This window comes from Pieris rapae, chromosome 4, assembly GCF_905147795.1.
Source record: "Pieris rapae chromosome 4, ilPieRapa1.1, whole genome shotgun sequence".
Taxonomy (NCBI): Eukaryota; Metazoa; Arthropoda; class Insecta; order Lepidoptera; family Pieridae; genus Pieris; species Pieris rapae.
Window position 1 is genome coordinate 11,076,601 of NC_059512.1, and position 22,515 is coordinate 11,099,115.

General features: G+C 42.2%; 2 protein-coding genes across 3 annotated transcripts; one reads left to right on the plus strand and one right to left on the minus strand.

Annotated features, from left to right (window-relative positions):
- The first annotated feature begins 45 nt into the window (after positions 1–45).
- Positions 46–10,889, plus strand: LOC111003119. The gene is made up of 4 exons (XM_022273519.2): positions 46–402; positions 909–1,153; positions 9,031–9,127; positions 9,346–10,889. The coding sequence occupies exons 1-4, from the start codon at positions 249–251 to the stop codon at positions 9,513–9,515; spliced, it is 666 nt and encodes a 221-aa protein (XP_022129211.2). The 5' UTR covers positions 46–248; the 3' UTR covers positions 9,516–10,889.
- LOC111002923 (unconventional myosin-IXAa) lies at positions 10,884–22,295 on the minus strand. 2 transcript variants are annotated; one of them, XM_022273253.2, is made up of 12 exons: positions 22,058–22,295; positions 20,985–21,131; positions 20,643–20,840; positions 20,479–20,537; positions 15,291–15,500; positions 14,835–14,959; positions 14,595–14,760; positions 13,431–14,491; positions 12,547–13,146; positions 11,917–12,177; positions 11,632–11,829; positions 10,884–11,544 (listed from the first exon to the last, which is right to left on the minus strand). In XM_022273253.2, exons 3-12 carry the CDS (start codon positions 20,768–20,770, stop codon positions 11,278–11,280), a joined length of 3,075 nt encoding a protein of 1,024 aa, XP_022128945.2. In that variant the 5' UTR covers positions 20,771–20,840; positions 20,985–21,131; positions 22,058–22,295; the 3' UTR covers positions 10,884–11,277. The 2 variants fall into 2 exon arrangements, with proteins under 2 accessions (XP_022128945.2, XP_022129103.2); XM_022273411.2 differs by lacking the exons at positions 20,479–20,537; positions 20,643–20,840; positions 20,985–21,131; positions 22,058–22,295 and adding an exon at positions 18,344–18,588.
- Between the last annotated feature and the right edge of the window lie 220 nt (positions 22,296–22,515).

Genomic DNA, 22,515 nt, shown 5'->3' on the forward strand with positions numbered 1-22,515 from the left:
TAAATTCTCGTTGCTGTCTGCTGAATGCTGTATTGCCATTTGCCTCTGCCCTGCTCTAGTCGTTTTTCTTATTTGGTAGTGAGTGTTTGTGTGTGGTTCTTGAATATTATTTTCTTTTATGAGTTTAGGAAACTGCTCAATTTTAATATATCGTTAATAAAGCACAAAATATTTTATAATCTACTGTTTTATATTAATATTGGTATTTTTATTAAACGACAACAATTCAAATAAACATACATTTCAAAATGCAAGAGACCGTTAGAAACTCAAACGAGAGAAAATCTATATTTTGCTCATTTCTCGAAATCCTTGAAGCTCAAGAAAAACAAGCTAATATTGAGCGAAAAATACAAGAGGAGAAATTTCAAAGAAGAACCCAAATAATTTATGATTTTCATGGTAAGATTTTATTTTATTAAAATAAGCTCTATTTACATGAAGGTCACACACTCCATTCTTAAAGTATTTAGTTTTATAAATAAGTTCATATACAAAAGTTTGTTTACTAATAAAATGATCAACTAGAATCCACTCTTGGAAGCATTATAATAAAGGGTCACTTTGAATCTTAACTCTAAGTTCAGCATTTTTTACTTAGAGAATAATTATGTTTCTCCAAAAACATTGATCTTCACATAATATGTTTCTGTTATCTTAATATGGAATAGTTACTGACAGTAAAGACTTCAATACATTTCAGATGAATTTATGACTCTACTTTAATCATAATTCCAAGTAGTTAGTTTCATCATCATCGTTTTGTTGATATAATGTTATTTATTCACAAATTCAAAGATGTCTGTCTCTTGACAACAGGTCTTCAAGAGGGCTTAATCTATTATGGAACCTTAATTTTATATCTCACAACTGTGTGTAAGTATAGGATAAATAGATTGTTTTTTTAGATCGTCAGCAGCGTAAGGCGGCAGAGTTGCAGAGGTGCCTAGAGTTTGTGTCAGAGCATGCACAGGTGCTGGAGACAGTGTTGCGTACTGGAGGGGATGATGGAGTACCATTGTCAGCTGCCCTAGTAAGACAGGCTGCGGCATTGCAGCGTTGCATGACACAATGTGTTGCTAATGCTTCGCAAATACGACACTTGCTCGCCGCCGCCCACCGTCCTCAAATGGACACCATGCTCGCCAAGATGGTAAATACTTCTCTTATTTAACCAATATTTTTATTTTGACCCATGTTAAATTGTTTATTTTTTACTATAATGATTCATTAAAGTGGTGGGGTCAGAGTTTTGTAAAATTAAATTATTCTAAAACTTTTAACTTTATAATATTGTTGTAAAATAACTGAGCTAGCTTATTATATGGTTTATTATTATCAATTTATTTATTTCCAACTTAAAGAAAATCATCTCATTGTAATTCTAAATCATTATAAAACTCACTTGAACCCACAATAAATTTAATCAGAATTGATACAGTTTGTGTTTGTAATTATACAACCACCACTGTATTATTTATATAATAATGGAATTGAATGTTTTTATGATTAAAACAAAAAGTAGGCAGATATAACTTATTAGTTAAATGGTTTTATAATAGTTGATAAATTGTGCTAAAACCACAATGGGGATCCAACTAAATAAAGTACTTACTCGGTTCTGAATTAAAGTTTTGACAAACAATAAATGCGGACGAGCAATATTTACGGCCCGAATTATACGTCCACATGTTATTAGAAACGTGCAATTTACATTTTTAATTATATATCTCTTTAATTTAACTCGGCGAGAAAAGGTAACCACTTACTTAGGGGTTAAAAAATATTTAAAGTAAGTATATGTAATTATTATTTTATCGCTCTAGAAACAATAAAGGGCGATAAGGAGTGACCGATTAAATTATCTCTGAACAGAAAAAGTGAACAATGAAATGAACTTTTTACACTACGCTTGTTAGCTTCAGACTCGTGTATGTCGAGTTGTTTTAAGTCTTCGACGAGTATCAATTAGATACATATAACTCATTGATTTCCTAATAACATATCATTGCTAAATGTGGTGTATGTCATAAGCGGGCACCGGATACTGTTTTATTCATAAATCGTTAATTAAATACGGTTATTTTTTGTAATTTATTTTACTGAATTAAACATTCCTGCGGGTAAAACATTTTCCTAATACAAGGCGACATGAGTAGGTTTTAATGACCGTAGCGATTCACAAAGTTCGCCTTTGCAGTATTTGCAAGCCGCGGTGGCTCATTAATTAAGCTCGCTTTTCGCGTTTGTTTTATGAAGATATTTTGAAAAGCTGTCGAAAATGATTTTAATATTTGGCTGTCGTTACGAGGGGCGGTCAAAAAGTTCGCGGAATGACAGGGAAGGGTAATCATATGAAACATTAAGGGTCTGTTTCACAATGTCTGGATAAGTTCCAAATAAGCTATTTATTACTCATTGGTAGGATAAACAGTATTTTTGCTTTTATCTTTCAAATAATTTATGTGTTGCATAGCTATTTGGTACTTTATCCATACATTGTGAAACAGGCCCTAAAACTATTTTTCCTTTTATATGTATTCTCTCTAAACCCTAATTATCAGATCTGTCAAATAACTTATCAATACTGTCAAAAAAAATATTTTTTACAATTACAATTGTTAATTTAATCGCGCGCGATTGTCTATTTTTCCATAGTGGCTAGTCGTTTCCCCATTTACTAGTTTACTCGTCGATAAACCCGATTTGGCAGCAAATTGGAACATATACTAACAATGAATGGAAATATATACTAAAAAACAATCACTCAATTAACGCCTACCTTGGTGAGAACACCCTTGCGACGAACTTCTCGACAGCCCCTCGTAAGATCCAATAAACCCGGGGAGAGGTCATCAAGTACAGCAGACACTAGATCCATGAAAACGGTGCGTGCGCTCCTTACTCCACACTCCACGATATCTCGATACTACTTGTTCGGTTACGCTTATAATGTCGGTGGAAGCGGTCGCTTTTCCGGCTCATGTCGTTGGCTTACTGTCTTGTAAGCAATATGAAATAATAATTCAAAATAACGTATAACATATTTTTTGGTAAAATTAGCGATTACTTTTTGGCATTTATTATGCCATGTCTACGGCCATTATTAATTTAGTCAAACGACGCCTAGCCCGTTGTCGTACCTGCTTATGTTGACAAATCATGTGTTTTTTAAATATCCTGCATCAATGTGCCGTGTTGTTTGAGGCGTTGAGGTCGCTAACCGCTACAACCTCGTTAATTGGTCCTCGGCAATTTTCTTCACTCAATGTGCTTGTTCACGCGCATCTAGTCGATTTAGCTACTTGAAAGAAAGAAATAAATCTATAAATTCACCCACGTAACATTCCATGTTACATTCGTAACTCTAAATTTAATACTTATAAACAATTTATGAAAAAATTAAATAGAAACAACAGGAAAAAATGATGAGTTTTCTGAGCTTAAAGCGTTCCGCCGATTTTTTTACTCTTAAACTAAGCAGTTAAGAGAGATTGACAAACAATAAATTTCACAAATAAAGCCGCGGCACTGCTTATTGCGATTAATAAAATACTATATAAATTGTATTAAAAAAAAATGACACTTATAGGATTTGATAAGTGATATGTCATGATTAAAATTTGGCGAAGCGAATGATATCGTCATAATTCGGATTAAGGTCAACTAGCCGTGATTAATTAGGAGTGAGCTCAGAGCCCGAATATCCGAGATGTCAGAATGATTACAGAGCATCCTGAGAGAGGAGAGAAAGTATAATTTTCGGTTATGTAGGTGTGGTCGTGCTATTGGGCCAATCGCGGGTGTGTATTGTTGCTCGTGGGCTACATTTTGCTTAACTGTTCAGTTTCGGAGCTGAATTTCTTTTTTTATCTTAATTTTAGAACTTTGCGAACATCTCCCGCAGTCTCCTGCTGTCTACCCACAAAGCCGTTCAAAACTGAGCCCTATGTTTCCATTGACATCACCAACCAAAACAAAGTACATATATGTATGTATAATATTAATGATATTATAAATGCGAAAGTTTGTAAGGATTGATATTAATCAAACTTTACAATAATATAGTTAATTCAAAAGAATAACACGTAGGCTAGAATTTATAAAGTTATTGTGTGAATTGTCCAAAATATCAAGTAAGTAGGTATGTAGGTACGTTCTAATTCAACTAAAGTCGTACGCACGACGTGTGTGGTAGGGGAAGAAGTCGCTCATCGCTGTCAGTTCGCGACCTGAATGCGGGTAGACGCGTGAGCGCAAACGTCATTGACGGTATTTTTTCGAAGTGTAGACAAAGCAAATCCTAAGATTAATGCCGCAAAAGCGTTAGTAAGTATAATCTTTCCGAGTGCAATAATGAAGCTCGAACTGCGAAGGCCTGAACAGGCAGTCGTTGACCTGACCTGAGGAGTCACCCGAACAGTATCCAACTCGACGTCAACAGAACGCTAAATATCTGGCATCTCAACGGACTTCTGAGATGGGATACAAGGGAAATATACCACACAATTGGCTCTTTGCTTGGTGCTACTAATACGTAACCATTTTTTTTTGCAAGCTTATTTCCTGGTTATAACAGGTCCATATGAACCATGTTCAAATCAGATGAGAAAGCACAAGTTGATAGGTGTTCTGAGTACGTACCAAGTGTGGAAAGAAACACAGTTCAAAAAATAAAAAAATTCTACACGATCACAACGTTTTAGTTATAATGAATTTAAAATGGCTAAAGATAAAGTGGCTAGCGATTATTACAATATAGAGATACACCCAGATCGTGTACCACGCGGTGAACACGAAAGACGATTCAATTCCGGCCACAAATGAAATGGCTGCTGTAGTAGTTGTTAGTGTACAAACCGCGTCTCGGGACATGGTTATTCAGGCGCACGATGGCCGGCTCACCAGAGTTCCGGACAATCATAGGTTGCTCTCGAGTACCGATTATTTTTTGAGAAGGCTTCTACGGTTTTGATATTCTCAGACAAATCCATTTACAAAATAACCCATACCGATCAAAAGTGTCGTGCGAGGCACTAATGTTAGTTCGTTTCTACGCCACGCTAATATAAGCTACTCGAAATACTAATCCTGCGCAGACGAAGACGCGGGCACCAGCTAGTTGATATATAAATTTAAAGTTTCCAGTCGCTTGATCTTTGTTTTTGCACAATAGATTCGTGGGAACCTGCACCATTGTGTGGACTGGTAACAGGTAGTCGAAGAAGGCCGTGTGGTATTTACAGACTGTTAAATATACATAAATCTATATGTTCCTTTACGAAAACAAGTTACAGGCCACAGATTGTCAGCACGGGCCACCGAGGTCGGAGGGGCAATTATCGCGCCAGACATTAGGTAATTGAGCTCCAAGGCAATTATCTCGTTAGCGTTGACCCAGGCCAGGTGGGGTAGGCTGGGGCTTCTCTGGCCGCAATGAGGAGTCCCGCCGGACGAAGCCCCACTAGTGCTGACAGAGTTCACCAACCCGCATGACGATTTATTAATATCTATTGCGTTCGCAGTCCTATATATGTTAGTTGCTTTACTGACGGTGAAGTATATCTAGTATTTCAAAACAACTGAAAATTTTTACGCTGCAAGCTCCCAATTTGAAATTCTTAAAATTGCATTATTATTTATGTATTAAATTAGTTGATCTGAAGATGCACTTATAATAAAATTTAATCAGCTTAGAGGCTTATTAATAGTGAACCGATAAAAGCTAAAATTCTCAATACTTTAAAAGTTAATTTATGAATAGCATAATATTTAACGAAGAGGAACTGACTCGCCCTTGTCCCGACGTCTAGTCTGCCTCTTAATACGATTGCGCTATGTCGATTGTTGACAATGCAGAGCGGGACTACTCATAATATTATTAATCCGTTTATTGCACTCTGTCTTGGATTGATGTTTTTTTAATTTCTTTATTTATTTTATATTTTTTCCAGTACCTTAATACTAATGTTTAAAACATTTCTAAAACATTCGAAAACTAATCTAAAAACAGTTTATAACTAATAATTATAAACAATGCAATTCTTGTGAAATCAGCCAGTGTGCAATTAAATACATCTTTCTCACATGCAATAATATTTAGGGTGCGTAAGATACGCGTAAACGGTGCTTCTCTAGAGATCGCTTACCACGCCGAGTGTGCTTATTTGACACACGTAACCCCAGTATCTACAACATTTCCGCATTATATACTTTACCTCTAAGGACCTTAAAAAACTATTTAGAGGTAAAGTATATAGTGTTGTAGGTATTGTCCTACCAACTATCTGCTTAGCGATTTACTTGACACTCAATACATTAGTGCAATAAGGTTTAATGCTTACGACTTAATTCAAGAGAGAAAAATAAAAACTGTTTAAAAAAATCTTTGAACTTGACGTTGGACGCATAAAATGCGAATTAGTTTAGTCACTTGACACGTCATAAACATCGGCTGAGCATATACAGTATACCCTGCACTCGCATTTCTGATGAGCTGCACCTAAGTATGTAGAACACGTTGTTTCGCGGTCGTAAATATTGTTATTACAGATTTCAGAAATGCTAGCGATAAGAGAATTTAGTCCTCTATATATAGCTGCTAAGTCTCGTGCCCGAAATTATCAGAAAGTATCCTTGAAGGGCGTACTTAACACAACTAAAATATTTGTGTCCCGAGTGCATATTTTCAAGCTATTTATGGGGTAACAGAACCTCGCAATGCGAGTAAGCCACTCTAGAGACGTCTATGGCGACTATCGGACACACGCGAGCAGCGGAATGAGGACACGCGTAGTGTCGTTAACTAAATCGCTTTGTTTTATCGATTGTCGATGTTATCGCTCGGCCTTTTATTATCACCCAACTGTTTGAGTTTCCTGATTAAGCCTGCACTATAAGTGGGCCCACTAGAGCACGTATTAGCGTCAGAGACTGTCTAGAGTCAAGTGCTTGTAAATTAACTTTCCCTCAGAATAAATTAATTCTAAATTTGTATCGTATACCAAATCTAAACAATGTATGTGGTGGTATACAGCCGAGACGAATCTCGTCACACATCAGCAGCCTCGGGCATTATTGAGCCAGCAATGTTACCGCATGGGATCCACATGTCATTTTCCACTTTCTAATCTTCAGTGATGCTTAGGGTTACCACTACCGAATTCGACGCACCCATCCCATTCTAATAATTTAATTTAAAACCATTTTGTTTTTATTAAACAAACACAATTAGGCAATAATAGTAATGTACACTAATCTTACTAAAATGTGAAATTTTTGCATTGTCATTAATATAATCGTAGTGAAAGCGCACGCGACAGGAAAACACGACACGTCTACTCATTCTACACAAGCGCAATGTTCCTATGGTTTTGGGAGCAGTAGGTCAATCGGAGATCTAACACTTATCAGTTCGGTAACTTACAGCGATAAGGAGTCTGCCCTCATTGATAACGGAATAAGTTTCCACCTGCTGCACTAATTCTGACAGTCATACAGTTTTAAACGGAACACCTAAACTCAGCTTCCGTAGAATCAGACATATGAACGCCACTTGATGAATGCTAGGTATGCATAATAGTTTGCAGATTGAGCAAAAATGTATTTTTAAGCAATCGTACCTAACGGAACAGGAGCAAGATCCTTCACCTTGCGCCGACATCTGACCTCGTTCGAACGAACTCGGGTAGTCATGAGAATAGCGTTTTATTTTATAGATATTGTTATCGGCAAGTACAAATATTTTTCACGTTTAATTGCGAAAGATATAGTATTAGTAAATGTTTGTTTGTTAAACTATAAATATATTTCGATAAATCTTAAAACGTGATATAAAATCTCTTAAGTATTTCCAAAAATATGTTAGCGTCTACGCGTCGAATTACACGAAAGCGTCACTTAAAACAAGATCGTTGTCTTGACATGAGATCCGAATTGTATGGAACACTTGGCGAATGGCGCCTCTACACCGTCCGCCGGTGAAGTGGCCTCAAGTTACGAGGACCTAACATTGATCCCCTTTTCGTCCGGAAAGAGACGTTACACATCTCTAGGCCCGCTTCGGAAGTTTCGGAAGGCCTTGACATACTTTGTCTATGGTTACATTGACGTCACCGTTTCATCTTAAGAAGGAGGTGATGTAAATGATCGTAATAAAAATGTTATGATAAATACTCTTTAGTTCGAGAGATGCGTTCATGTAGTTTGAGGAAGCGAATTATGATCGGAACGGATGAACTGCTTGCGCGAGTTATTATTAGTGCTCGCCTCAGCAGGCTGTGGTCGGCGCGATTTATAGCGCTTCGTGCGTTAGGTGACGCGAGGATGGACTCATTGAACGCGCTAATTTGATCGGTCGCTGCCGACCCACGCCTCTTAAATTATATTAACGTTTCGCATCTCCGTAACGTTGAGTTTCTAGGTGCTTTGCCGACGTACGGGAATTAAAAAGAGAAAATGTTAAGTCCGCCTCGATGGTCCTCGAGCGTCACGCCTATTTATATGCTGCATTGCGCTCTGGCCCTCGGCTGCCAGATGTTATAGTTATGAAGCGAGGAACGTACGCACTCGATGTAGTGGACAAGTTTTCTATTTTTACTCTTGATGTAAATTATAATCAGCCGTCTAAATTATTGTGCCATTGGAATCGAACTACAATCACAAATGAAATTAGATATCGCGAGATGTCAATTGTTTTGTATCGTTTCGACTTTATTTAAACTGTGTCAATTGAAACTTAGCTGTAAGTGGGATTTCGTAATGGTCTATTAATTTCAAAAAAATGCCTAAAACGCTAACAAAATTAGAATAAAAATCTGAAGACATCACAGAGTATTTAATATAGTATTAAAAAAGTCAGACCACAGCGGTTTATCTCTATTCTAAGAAAGCGTAGGCGAACAAGCCGTCCGTCCAGTTGAGCCTGAGGTATCCCGATCGGAAGACAAATGAGGCAGTACACACCCGCTTAGGAATTAATAAATAAATGCGAAATTTCTATCTAAATAATAAAAATCTATGATATTGCAGGAGACCGAGTTGAGTGCGTGGACAGCATTCCTCCAACGCGCCGTCGACGCCACTTACAGCTCTGAAGTCACCATAGACAACCTCCACAATTTGATCGGTAATTATCAAGACGCAAACTTAAACTTAATTGACATGTGAAAGTCTGTCTGTCATACTATTAGGACCGCACACTTGACATTTGAAAGGTAGATCATTCTATGACGATAATTAATTACGGTCTTTATACCAAAATAGTTTTAGAGGTTTCAAAGTGGTAAAATGTGTGCTCTTAAACTTTTAAAACAAAGAGTGACGTGTTCGTTATGCGTACTGCAGCGGAGCAGCGGCGATGCGTGCGCGAGGTTTCTTCGAGCACGGTGTTCTCTTCACTCTGCCGCGGGACGGAGGAGGTCGCGGAGGGGTCGGGGGGAGAGGGCACCCCCCGCACTCCGTTCGCGGCCCGGCGTCCATCGGCCATGTGCAGCACGCCCATCGCCCGCGACTAGCCCCGAGGCCTGCGCGCACTCTGCTGTCGCGCCCGCACCATCTGATGTCTCGTCGACTCGTCTGCGCTTCACTCTCACACAGTTCTCTGCATTCTAGTGACACCCTTCGAACTTGCGAATGAACGATGAAATCATGATATTTATTCAATTCTTTCCTTGAGGCATTAACTGCACAAAAATCGACTTAAATTTCCCAAACTTTCGTAAACTCAATATTTCGTTTAACTGGTGACGATATTTTGCATCCACGCTTTAGCGTACGATTCTGGGAAAGAAGTCGATCGTGTGCACTTATATTCCTATTTAATGCTGGACCTGGGGAAATGTGATCGCTTCACGATGCAGCTGACGCGTCCTGGGTGATGTTTGGGCTGCATCGGACCATTGATTGGCTTTATCGCCGAAGTTAAATGTTGATAAATTAGATGTAAACACGGTTATATTATATCTTTGTAATGAAATTGTTGACGGATTGTTGGATTCTCTGAACGTCTCGTGCTGAAATTGAAGGCGAAATGATATTATTAAATTTACAATTATTCTTTTGTTGACTCGTTGGAGACATTTTAGAAATAGAGCTGCCTTTAATATTTATCGTGAAGTGTTTTTGAACTTAAAACGTAGGTTAAGCAGTGTTTAACGTGTGTTTCGAACGATTTGTACTTTTGCTAAGTCCACTATAAATGACTCTGTTCGTTGTGTACTTTTATAAATAAACGTTCGTATATCGTTCAGACACGTATCTACCTCGTCGCGGACCCTGTACTGCCAAGTTTTTGCTGATTGTAATAGGTCTTAGTAAATAAATATTATACAGTAGGTACGATAGTCGGAGGAGCTCTAGATGTCTCTGGACCGAATTGGTCAAAGGCTAAGATTAAATCTATTGCAGATTACTGTTTTGATATAAATATTGGCGGTGTTTTCATCGCCTCGTGTTCGTGGCTTTTTCTCAATTATTACTATTTATTATAGGAAAACATAATTAAGGTTCTCGTTCTAGAGTATTATTGCTTTAACATTGTTAGTGTTTCTGAGAGACTCACGGCGTTGGAAAATTTTATAAACAGTTAAGTTAGATTTAATTCTGGTTCTCCCTTGTCTTAGCAATTTCTGAGAACATAATACATTATCTTAATATGAAGTAACTTGGTATTTATTTTTTAATTGTAAACTTTCGTTTCTAAACGACATGTCTCAGTAATATCAAACAAATATATAAACAGCACTAAACAACCGAACAGTTCGAGTGCAACAAAAGAAACACGCCAAGAGGGAGAGGGACGCTCGAAATAGGCGAAGCCGCGAGACAGCTCGTCGCCGTCGCATCTCGCTCACATTCCACTTCGACTAAATAAAACCACTTCATTTGAATATACACTTTTATTTATAGATATAATAATTTTCTCCGCACAACTAACAATGTATCAGACTCTTATTGGCAAGCTTACGAGACGGAGTGTTCGACAGGTGCCGCGATGTCAATGTTCATTGACGGGACGCGACGGAAACGGATAATGCGTCACGCATACCTTTCAGACTCTCATCTAGCGATAGTTATCCTGTATTATGGTAATATGTAAATACTGATAGTCATAAATTACACTATACGTACACAATTAAATTAATCGCCACACATTAAGTTGACTCGTTTTCGGTCAATTCCTATGTGATCACTACGGGTGAGTTCCTTTTCACTTTCCACAATCTACAGAAGCACACGGCCATTAACACTGGAGCTGCTCTTCTCGCGACGGCCAGACTACGGCGGCGGAGGCGGCGGCGGGGCGGGTCGAGTGGCGCGGGGAGGCGAGAGCAGCGAGTGCGGCACCGAAATCGTGCGCCCGCCCACCTGCACCGACACGCGGCCGCGGGAGGCCGCGCCCAGCGCCAGCACGGATTCCCCTGCGCGAAGGCGCACCCCCGCCTCGTCCCAGTCCGTCGCCACGGTGCGTTGCTGCGGATATCCCAGTTTCACGCCGTTGGACACGGTGTAGGCGCGGGACGGAGGCAGCGGCGGCGGTCGTTCCTGCGGCGAAATTAATCGATACGAAACGTGAAATCCGTTAGATTAGACTAGATTATCGTTTCTGAGATTCGGACAAATCGCCCTCACCAGATCGAGACCAAAAAGCGAGCAGGTCTTCTTGACGAGGGCGGGGTCGCACTTTGAGTCCGGCGGCGGAGTGCCGGCGATTGGGGCCGGTCGGGGTCGGACGGGGGCGTCGGGAGACATGGCGCGATGGCGCCGCCACGCAGTTTGGATGCAGCGAGCCGCCGCCTGGCGCCGGGCGCGCCGCATGCGCTCTAACACCTGCAACGTTTTCGACGGTTACGTCGATCCCCTTAGGTGCGAGGAAACGGGAGATGATATAGGAGACGCTGCGGATTGGATGCATACCTGTCGCATACCCTCACTGAGGAACACGTGTCGCTTGCCTATGGCCCAGCGTACGGCAGCAGGCGAATGCGACGGAGGCGGCGCGGCTGCGGTGGCGACGCGTAAGACGCGTGCGCACGTCGCTTCTCCGCTATCGGTGGCGGTTTCCTTCCCTCGGGCCCCCAGCCCGCAGTACCGCCCGCAGAAAGCGCGGAATCGCATGCGGTGCGGGAATCCGTTGGCCATCAACTGCACCGTCTCCAATATCTGTAGCGCCCTCACCTGATGTATGAATATCGGTTTTATGGACAGTTCAGATTGGCTCGTTAATATGAGAGAATAAATCAATTTGGTTTTTATTTTTCTCGATAGTGTAGTGTAAAGCACTAACTATAATCAAATAATAATAAAACGCTCAGAATAAAGTGTCACTCGAAACCTGGGCGTATTAAGGCTTCCTCTTTTATGCCCATGCTGTTGCTATAAAATAAGTAATGCAGGCATTTTTGTGTTTCTTTGTATCTCATGTACAGTGTATACATCTCCAATTACGTGTGTGTCGTCCCGTGTGATCCATACCATAATATTTGTGGCTCATATGGTAAAAAAAAAAAAAAAAAGATACCATTGTATTATTTGTGGACGTGTTACCTGCGAGGCTACGGTGGCTCGATCGAAGAGCACTGGCGTCTCTGTGGCGTTGGCACGTAGACAGCGCACGAAATGAGGCCTGGCGTGCACGAGCGTGCGCAGTAGATTGTCGAGACGCGTGTGAAAGTCCTGTGTTAGAGTGGAGCCGCCCGACGCACCACCGGCCGCCGTGGGAGACGCGCGAAATGCGGAGCCGGCTGGTCCGCCGGCCGACGAAAGCGCCTTTAGTTCGGCCCCAAATAGGTGGGTGGCGAACCCGAACTCGCAGGCACGAGTGTCGAAGACGGCTAACAGGTCGTCCGGCACTGCGTCGCGGTTAGCCTCAAGAAAGTCAGCGGCGTCGTAGACCACCTCGCCGGCGTAGTGGCGCACGGTGAAGCGGCGCGGGTGCGGCGGCCGCGCGTCGCCGAGTCGCGGATGTGCCGCTCGTACGCGGGCTACGTACTGCTCGGCCGAGCCCCGGGCGGCGCATTCGGCGTCGAGCGCCGCCAACAGCCCGCTGCGCAGTGAAGACAATAGGTCTATGCAGGGCACGTTGTCGGCGTACTCCACCTCCAGAGCACCCGTCACGCCCTCTTCGCGGCACGACTCTGCGCTCGACTGCGGCCGAAACACCGAATTTATTGAAACTATTCACTGATTCACCACCGTATACCATAGGAATGAGGGGTGGAAACAATCTTGTTATTGTATGCATAGGCTGCGATATGTGCCAAAGGTAGAGATGTACTAGAAATGTATTAGAAATACCAACAACAGAAATACATATATTAGGATTTGATTGTTTGGAATCCCTTATCTAGCTAGTGCTCCTAAGTTGTAGTAAAGTCTATATATTGTATAAACGCGTCGAGGAAATCATCTGAAGTCAAAGCGTCGGCTACCTTGAAGACGTGGGTGTTGTAGAAATGCTGCATGGTCTCTGCGCACAGGTTCGTGCAGAGGTGCTCGAGGCGGGAGGGCGCAGCGTCTTCGAAGCCAAACATATCGAGAATTCCCACGAAGCCGTCGGTGGCGTGGCGCACTGCGTCGTTGAGCACGGCCATTGAGCGCGCGCCCGCTCGACCTCGCGCGCCGCTGCCGGCCGTAGATGCCCGGCGTGACGCAGCATCCTGGTGCACAGACTCGTTAGAGTCGGATGACAGCGTGCCCAACGTGGAGCCCGGCCGCTTCAGTGAGTTGGCGCGCCGCACTATTGTGGCCACCGTTCGGCAGTAGAGAGCCTTCGCCAACGAATCGCGTGCCAGCGAGGCTGCGGCGGCCGTCGCCGGCGCGCGCACTCGGCCTCGGGCAGCGCTTCGCGTCGCCAAGCCTCGCGCGAGAGCCGCGGCGCCGACGCCCAGCAGCGCGCTCACCGCCGCCAATGTCGCGTCGTCACCCACTTCAGCGCCGCCTTCCGAACTCTCGACGAAAACGAGATTTCCGAGTAACAGAACAGCGGCGAGCACGCGTACCACGTCGAGAAAGGGGATGCCGAGCACGCCGAGACAACCGCGCCAAGCCTGGAAGCGCGCAGCGTCCTCGTCGGCGGCGTCGGCGCGAGGGCGCGCCGGTGCGGTGGGCGCAAGGTATCGAAGGTCGGAAGACGTGAGGCCGTCCAGGTGCAGACGGGCACGCTCGTCGGCCGCGAGCCCGGCCAGCATGTGATAGAAGACGTGGTAGTTGCGCTCGCCGGCCGGAGGCCGCACCACGCGCGTCTGGTCTAAGAAGTAGCAGTGTATCTTGGTGCGGTACAGCGCACCGTCGGTGACCTGCACCTCGATGAAGTGACCGATGCGCGTCGAATGCGCGTTGGCGCGCGTCGCAGCCGTGCCTAGGGCGCGCAGCACGGTGAAAGCGGCGGCGAGATGTTTAAAGGCGTCCGTCTCGGGTCCACCGCCGGCTGCGTCGAACAGCCGCCGGAGCAGCACCATAGAAGCATAGGTCTTTCCCGAGCCCGACACTCCTGAAACGTAACAATAACGCATCACCGACATAGTACGGCAATCTTTATGGAATATGTCGATTTATTAGAACGCCGGTTGATCAGTGACGTCGCGAAAACACACCGGAAAGGATGATCGCCTGCGGGCAACCCGAATCTGCTTGGTGACGCACAGCATCGCGCACCAGCCGGGTGAGCTCGGGACGTTGAGCACGCGCCGCAGCCGGCGTGAGTGCGTTGGCGGCGTCACCGTACGCGTTGAGTGCCACCACGATGGGCCCCACCGACGTCTGAAACACAGTCTGAACGTTAGATCACTTATCGGATCTCTCTCTTTCATCACGACAGCGAACTTCCTACTTACGTAGAACTTATTTTGGTAGAACCTGGTCTGCAGCGCCCTCACGATGGCGTCCTCGGTGAGCGGCCCTCGGAGATGGACGAGGTCGTCGACATCGCCGGCGCCGCTGCCTCCGCGCCATCGTACCTCTGAAGTTTAATATTCTCAAAACGTATAATAGCGAGGCTCTTATGCCGATTTATTTCTCTGAGAACAACTCTCTCCAAAAGTTGCACAATTATTCAAATCATATTCACGTTCGATGATGAACAGGCGGCAGCACGATGGACTTATACCTTGTCTGCCTGCCAGTATTTATACTTATTACCCGCTAATACTTATCGTTACACAAGGTATTCCTTATTCCAAAAATATCTTGTTCTCCTAGGCAACGCTTATATAATTAAGTGACCATGTCGGTGACCGAGACCACGCGTTATGATTTGTAATTATCTAGTTTGTCTATCAGTAAATTAAAACCTGGCGGGGGCGGTGGCGGCTGAAGCGGGGGCAGCAGTAGAGGCGCCCGTGGCGGCACCGCGGGTTGTGGGCTTGCGGCGGGTTGGGCCTGAGCCCCACCCGATTGGCCGGGGCCGCCCACGTGGAGATGGTTGCGTAGCGTCACCAGTTCCGAGCTGAGGCTCAACAGTCGCCGCTGCAAGTGGACCGCCTCGTTCGATGAAGACGCGTCTGAAAATAGAAATTATCGATATTTAATTTTAGCTTTACTTGACAAATTCACGTTCAGAATGACTGATGCTTAAATCTAGATCCAGCTTTCTTATAATGTATTGACCTAAGGAATTGGTGACCGAGTTAGGAATTAGAATACAGGCCTGAAAGATAATACATATTTACCGAGACTCGGTATGGTATGCGCGAGAGGGCGGCGGAGGGGCGACGGGCGTCGACCGGTCGGGCCCTCGCCGCCACATTCCGCACTGACGCGCCCCGCCCGGCTCCGACGTCGCTCCGAGTTCCCTTCGCCTCACTACGTCCTGCCGGTGCTGACAGAGCACCGCAGAGTGTATTATATTTCACAACACGATCGATTTTGTATGGCACTGTGACAACACGACACAAGAGACACATGTAAACAAAAGCTCTCTTCCTAATCCTCTGCGTTCGATGTGGATATATCCGTTGGTCAAAAGTATCTAATAATTATTCTTCGGCGTGCTAATAAATCAGCTGATATGAATTTAGGCTTACAGTAGTGTAGACATGCAAGCTGTGCCTACTCTCCAACAACACGTATGCAACCTGTTTTGGTTTGAACATGTGAACATACATTCAACAAATTGTCATTTTTTAAAAAGCCATAAAGTAAATATGACATATCTGCTTCCTTCTTATTCCTCTACCATAGAATCACTAGCAAGTATGAAAGAAAAATTGCAAAGGTTGTTAGAACATATTATAATAGTGATAGCCATATATGTAAGTAGGTGCTTGACGTTGAATATTAAAAGTTGAACGATATTTTAGCCAACGTTAAAAAAATCCATTTTGAAGAATCTAATCTTGATCAGATATAAATTATGATTTTGTTTCATTACTGTGACATTTAAAAGACGACAAATTTTTCTAGAGCTCTACGCTTTCTAAATGTATTTTTACGCGAAATCACTAGAAAAAATGTAACGCGCGCACGTTGATGTCTTTTGTATTAGTCATATGAACGACGCTAACCTATACATACTATAAAATGCGCTTTGAAAATTATTTTAAGGACAATAACTGTAAATCTTTGATATATGTACATGTATTTCTATAACAGCCTACATTTTTTGCTGCTTGCTACTTTAAATATTTTTTAAAGAGAAAATGAATTTTAACGATTTCATCCTAACTTCAACGAGATCCGACAATATTACTCGTCTTGGTGAAATGAATACAAACAATGTTTTGACAGTCACATAAGGCGTATGACATATCATCCATACTGAAATAGTTGATACATTTTCAAACAAAAATATATCGATGGGACATGTAATAATATAAAGTTAAGTTATTTTGAGGAGTGTGCTTTTTACTTAGACTATAATATTTTAATTTCTGTCTTTTGGTGAAATGGGTTTACTCGCGTGTGCAAGGGTAATCCGATTGGCTACGGAGCAGAAGCGCGGAGTGCGGCCACTAATTGCTTACTGTATCCACACGCTTTATTCGCCACAGGTGATCCCGGATCCGGGATCCTGTATCTCATCTAGGTACCTATGGCCAATTTGCTTTCCCTACTTTCGCATATTTACTTTCAGCGAGTCGACTTCTGACGATTGTCGTGTTACTTGCTCAAAATATATAATAGAAAAACGATGTTAGATGCAAAATCGGATTGGCTAACAATCATCGGCAAATGACCTCGCCACGAAATATACGTTTTGGTGCAAAAATCATATCGTGCAGCTATATTTTAGGAACCCTTGATATTAGTTAGATCCGTGAGAAATTGTATCTATCGGCAAACCTCAAATAGCTAACGATGTTTTGTGTGTACAGCGGTCGTTTTTGTTTTGAAAATATAAGCACAACTGATAATGAAACAAAACTGTGCGTGGACGCGCACGAAAAAATGTTCGCACCTAATTATTTATCTCCTATTTCGTTGTTTTTTTATATTCGGTTTAAAGGGTATACTTCGTAATATATAAGGAGCAATGAAGTACCTCACTTAAATAAATACGGTGTTACTCGTTTGAAAGCTTTAACAGAACGAAGGCTTTCTACAGTATAGTTTGTTTGGTGGCGTGGGGCTCGCTTCGCTCTCTCGCTGGCAGTTGGCACCGCTACTCTAGTATGTACTTATAGATATGTTTGAGGGCGCCGAGAACCGGCTCTCGGATCCATTGAGCCTCGCCGCCCGCCGGGGAAGGGCCGAATTTACCGAGATACCTGCGCCCGCCCCCCGCCCCCCGCCTCACCTAATTTACCTTTCATATTATTCTAAAACAAGTTTTTGTTACTTTTTATATTCAAACCCACTCTATGAGCAAGGTAGAACTGTGGCATGATCTGGTGGATATTTAACTAGAAAATAAGCTTTTAAATTTTTAAATATACTTATAAATTTAATCAATACCTAGAAATGTGTTACATGAAATTTAGTAGGAAATTCTTTTAGAAGTTGTAGAGTTTAGAAAATTCCAATTCATAGGTGGATACGGCCTACGTACGGTTTAAGCTGGCGTTTGGTATCGCCACAAACACAGCCTTTCGAATGATTTCCCAAGACGTAGCTCTAAATTATATTGTACCAAGGTGCGAGCGCCCTTTTTTCTGTTTCGTTATTTTTAAGTCGGTTTCAATTTCATACCCCTCTCAAAAGGAGATCCTTTGTAACTATTTTCCAGTTTCGGGGTCAACAAGCAATCATATCTTATCGAAATCACTGCACACTAAACACCATCACTTTTAGGAGGAAACTAAAACATCGTGAGTCATCGCCACAAAAGAGCGAAGGGCTCACGAAACTCGAAAGGTTGGATTTGGAACACGGGTGGAGGAAAGCGACACCGTACATCGACGCTCACCTTGCAGCTTTTTCTCCGTCTCCCAGAACTTCTGCAGTTCGGTGAAGTACTTGTCGAGGATGAACACCTTGGAGAGGCCGAGCGTGGCCATGGCGGGCGGCGCGCTCGCATCACACTCAGCGGCCGCGCCGCTTCACTCGTCCGCGTCTACTCCGCGACCACTCGCGCGCACCGACTCTCGCCGACTGAGAGTGAGGCCACCCGCAACCCCCGCCACGGACTCTCACGACATCACATCACGAAACGGTTCGGTTCGCTTCTAATAAAAGTAGCAGCAAACATACAACCGACGCAATTTACCTTTTAGCCTGGTAGTATATGGAGGTATTGCACAATACCTTATTCTATAAAATGAATTCGACGCCATCTATCGTCGCTCGGTATGTGGAGATTACCGTTAAGGCTCGAGTAATAGGGAGCTAATGTAGCATGCGCTCGCGTCGTGATCGGTTTCTGTTTGAGTTACGAATCGCGAAAACAATGCGTTAGAGGCCGCTTCAGCAACATTATGAAATTAACTCTTGCGATTGAATTACAAAACAAAAAAACTTAGGTAATAATTAATAGAGGCACTCCTATAGATGTGATCTGTTGTTAACTAAGAACCGATCAATAACAGCGAAATATTTTACACTTACTCCTATCTAAAAATTCACACCTAAATCTGCTAATAAGATCCAATATTAAGAAAAATAATATATCCACAAAAAACCCACTTGTTACTGTGTATGAGCTTGACGGAGCACCATCACTTGATGGAGGTTCAGGATAGTCGTCACTTATCACTTGTAGTTATTGATAATTAAGGTTAATAAAATATATTGTTATTATAGATACCTACATATTGTTTTGGCAGTCATACTGAATACGGTGGTTAGAATCCCTTATAAGCGATGCGATCGATTCTCATCAAAAGTATTCAAAGATCACTCGACATCTTACATTCATTGGTATAGGATTCTCTCATTTAGAACCACAAGTATAAACATGTTTTTTTTATGGCAAACGGGCAGGAGGCTCACCTGATGTTAAGTGATACCGCCGCCCATGGACACTCTCAATGCCAGAGGGCTCGCGAGTGCGTTGCCGACTTTTAAGAATTGGTACGCTCTTTTCTTGAAGGACCCTAAGTCGAATTGGTTCGGAAATACTTCAGTACGCAGCTGGTTCCACAAAGTGGTGGTGCGCGGCAAAAACTGCCTTTAAAAAAACGCGCAGTTGTGAAACATGAAATGAATATAATAAAATGAACATTCTTAAATCTAAGCAATAGTAATTCGAAATAATTAAGAATTAGGAGATAACATTATTTACCGAAAACAAGCTCATGTGGTGTAAATTTTGACTATGTGTGGACACAAGTACCTATCACAATCTCTGGACTATATATCAATTATATATAATCTTATTAAAGATCAGTACGAATTAATTATGTTGCTATCAGATTTAAAAAATCCGTCTGGACCCATAAAAACCTAAATAGAATAAAAATATATGACTATAAAAATACAGTAATATTTACTTACAAAATCAATATTTTAATTGAATAAAGAATTTCACTATGGAAATGTGGGCCCTGAATTGATTAATAAATGCTATGGCATACATGCCATATCTACTTATATATGGCAGCAGGCCTCTGCTAGATTTTCGGCAAGTCCATCCTATAAGAGATATTCCCAAACTTCACTCACGCACTAATTACAATTATATGATAATCGTAGAAAGAAGTAGAATTCTCACTATTTATTAAATGTTTTTATATATAAATTATACTCTTTTTACGACTGTTAAATGTTTAATTACGAGTAGTTTCATATTCTTATAGTTTCGTGGGCAAACTAGAAAGTGATAAACCGGACGAACGCGACAAGCGACTATAGTCACTACTGGGTATTAAGGCCTAGGACGATGCATCCAATTAAGAAGTGCTTGTTGTGTTATCACGATCAACGTAATCTCCCACCATCGGCTCTGTCGCTGGTAGGTAATTGTACAGAAATTTATAAACAATATCATCCAATTGAATTTTTTGAGAAGTTTAGTATTCATCTCGACATAAATACGAACCGCATGTATTCATTGGCTGATTCTTGTTTAAAACAAGATTTTTTATAATAAAAAGTACGACTCACCGCGAATGCGTATGGAAAGCCGGGCGGGGGCGTCGTGCTGCGACTCCGGCCGACTTGCTCTGCGCAATACATAACAGTGTTCAACAGTCGAGTTACAGCCCAAAATAACTTTATATATTACAGTACAAACGTTTAACGGGGTAGTTCTCGTTAGTAATACTTGCCTGTGCCTATGTCGGCGTGAGCGGAACGGGCGACTCGGTCGGGGCGGGCGGCGCGGTCGACCCTCCACTGCCTCGTACGTTTCGTCCGGCAGCAGCGTGGTACCTTCGCGCTTCCCGCCCGACGTCATGCCTCTTGATCTACGTCGTACGGTGTTCCATCAAACTGGGATGACTTTGTCCGCGATGTATAACTATGAACTACAAAATCCTTGACTTAAGCTTAACCGACAACAGGCAGGCATTAGCGAGAAATAATGACAGGCTTAATGTTAGGGCGACGCAATGGGCTCGTTAGACGCGCTGACTCGGCACTATTCACCAAACATTGACGATGTGACGAACCTGTCCAAACGCTTTGGCATGGCCGGCCTGCCACCGGCTCTCCGCCGCCGCCGGAATGCCGCCGAGGTAAAGCTTTTTGTCCAATCCAGAAATCGTGAACACCGGACACCAAACGCGGCTCGCAACGCAATGTCAACCTTCTGGTCACTGTTTCATCAAATATCACAAATTATATATTAATTATAATATTAATACATATACATATGATATATTTTTCATAAAACTAGTGATTCTTTTAAGGCAAACGTTATATTATGATTGCATCGGCTTAGCAATTAAAATGTAGCACGTAAACGTAATATAAGTGTAAAATAGAATAACCAACTCCGAACATTCATGAAGTCTTTTGGTGTCGGTCCTTTGGTGTATAGTGAACCTGCGTATTTCAGGATTAACTATCTTAACTTAAAAAATAATGTAACTATCTCTATGCGTCTATCACAGAATACGCAGTAACTATAATAGCTATTGCCTTTTACTGTTACCCTTTTAATGTTCCTTTAAATTGTGGTTATTTAAAATCTATTTCCATTATTAAACTCGAGCGATGCCCAGGTGATGATATGATTGTTCTACATATCTTAGGAGCATAATGTATTTATTGCTAAATAAAAAAAGTGTACCTATTGAACTCTTACGATACTGGCCAAATCACCAAGAAGTTTCGTCCAAAATATATTTTATATATTATACCTAAACGATATCTGTAGCAAATATATATATATTATATATATATTATATATATTATATATATATAATATTATATATATTATATATATATTTGCTACAGATATCGTTTAGGTTTAAAGACATTTATTCTCATAATAACGTCAAATAAAAAATATCTACATTCCTAATAATTCCTCTAAAGGCCAGTTTACCGTCAATTCACATCATCAATGAAATACGATACGTACTTACATCATTTTATTCTCGAGTTTACACTTGAGAGACCAATATAATATGAATGAGGAATATGACTAGTTTATACATGAATCAAATATTTTTAAAAGACACGTGGTATTCTATTTTGTATGTTAGAGGTATGTTTAATATAGAAACACATGCAATACCTTCCGAAACATATTGTGGTGGCACCCTCTTCTCAAAAGGTTACTAACAAATTCACAGAGATAATCACACTCCAACACAACAAAACAGGGGAAGTGGCGGAAGGTAAGATTCACGTAGAAAAATGATCCACCAGGCATTGGTTCATTGAAAACAATCAAGACGAAGACGAGCGCGAAAGTTAACGTCGGAGGCGCACGGCGTCGGTGCTGCTGCCGAGTATCGACTGATCACTGATGGCCCTACGGGGCGTATTGGGACTTATGGCCAATGCGTGCGGCAAGCCCCTAGAGTAAAGTGTAAACTACAGTCCGCAGTCCGCAGTCCGCAGTCCGCACTCGCAGAGCACCTGAGCGCTCTTAGGTCGTGTGTTTTTGTAATCTGCGATCTTTATTTGTAAACACTTGAGGATTTTAAAAAGCAGCCAAATGTTAAAATTAAAAGCAATCATAAATAAACC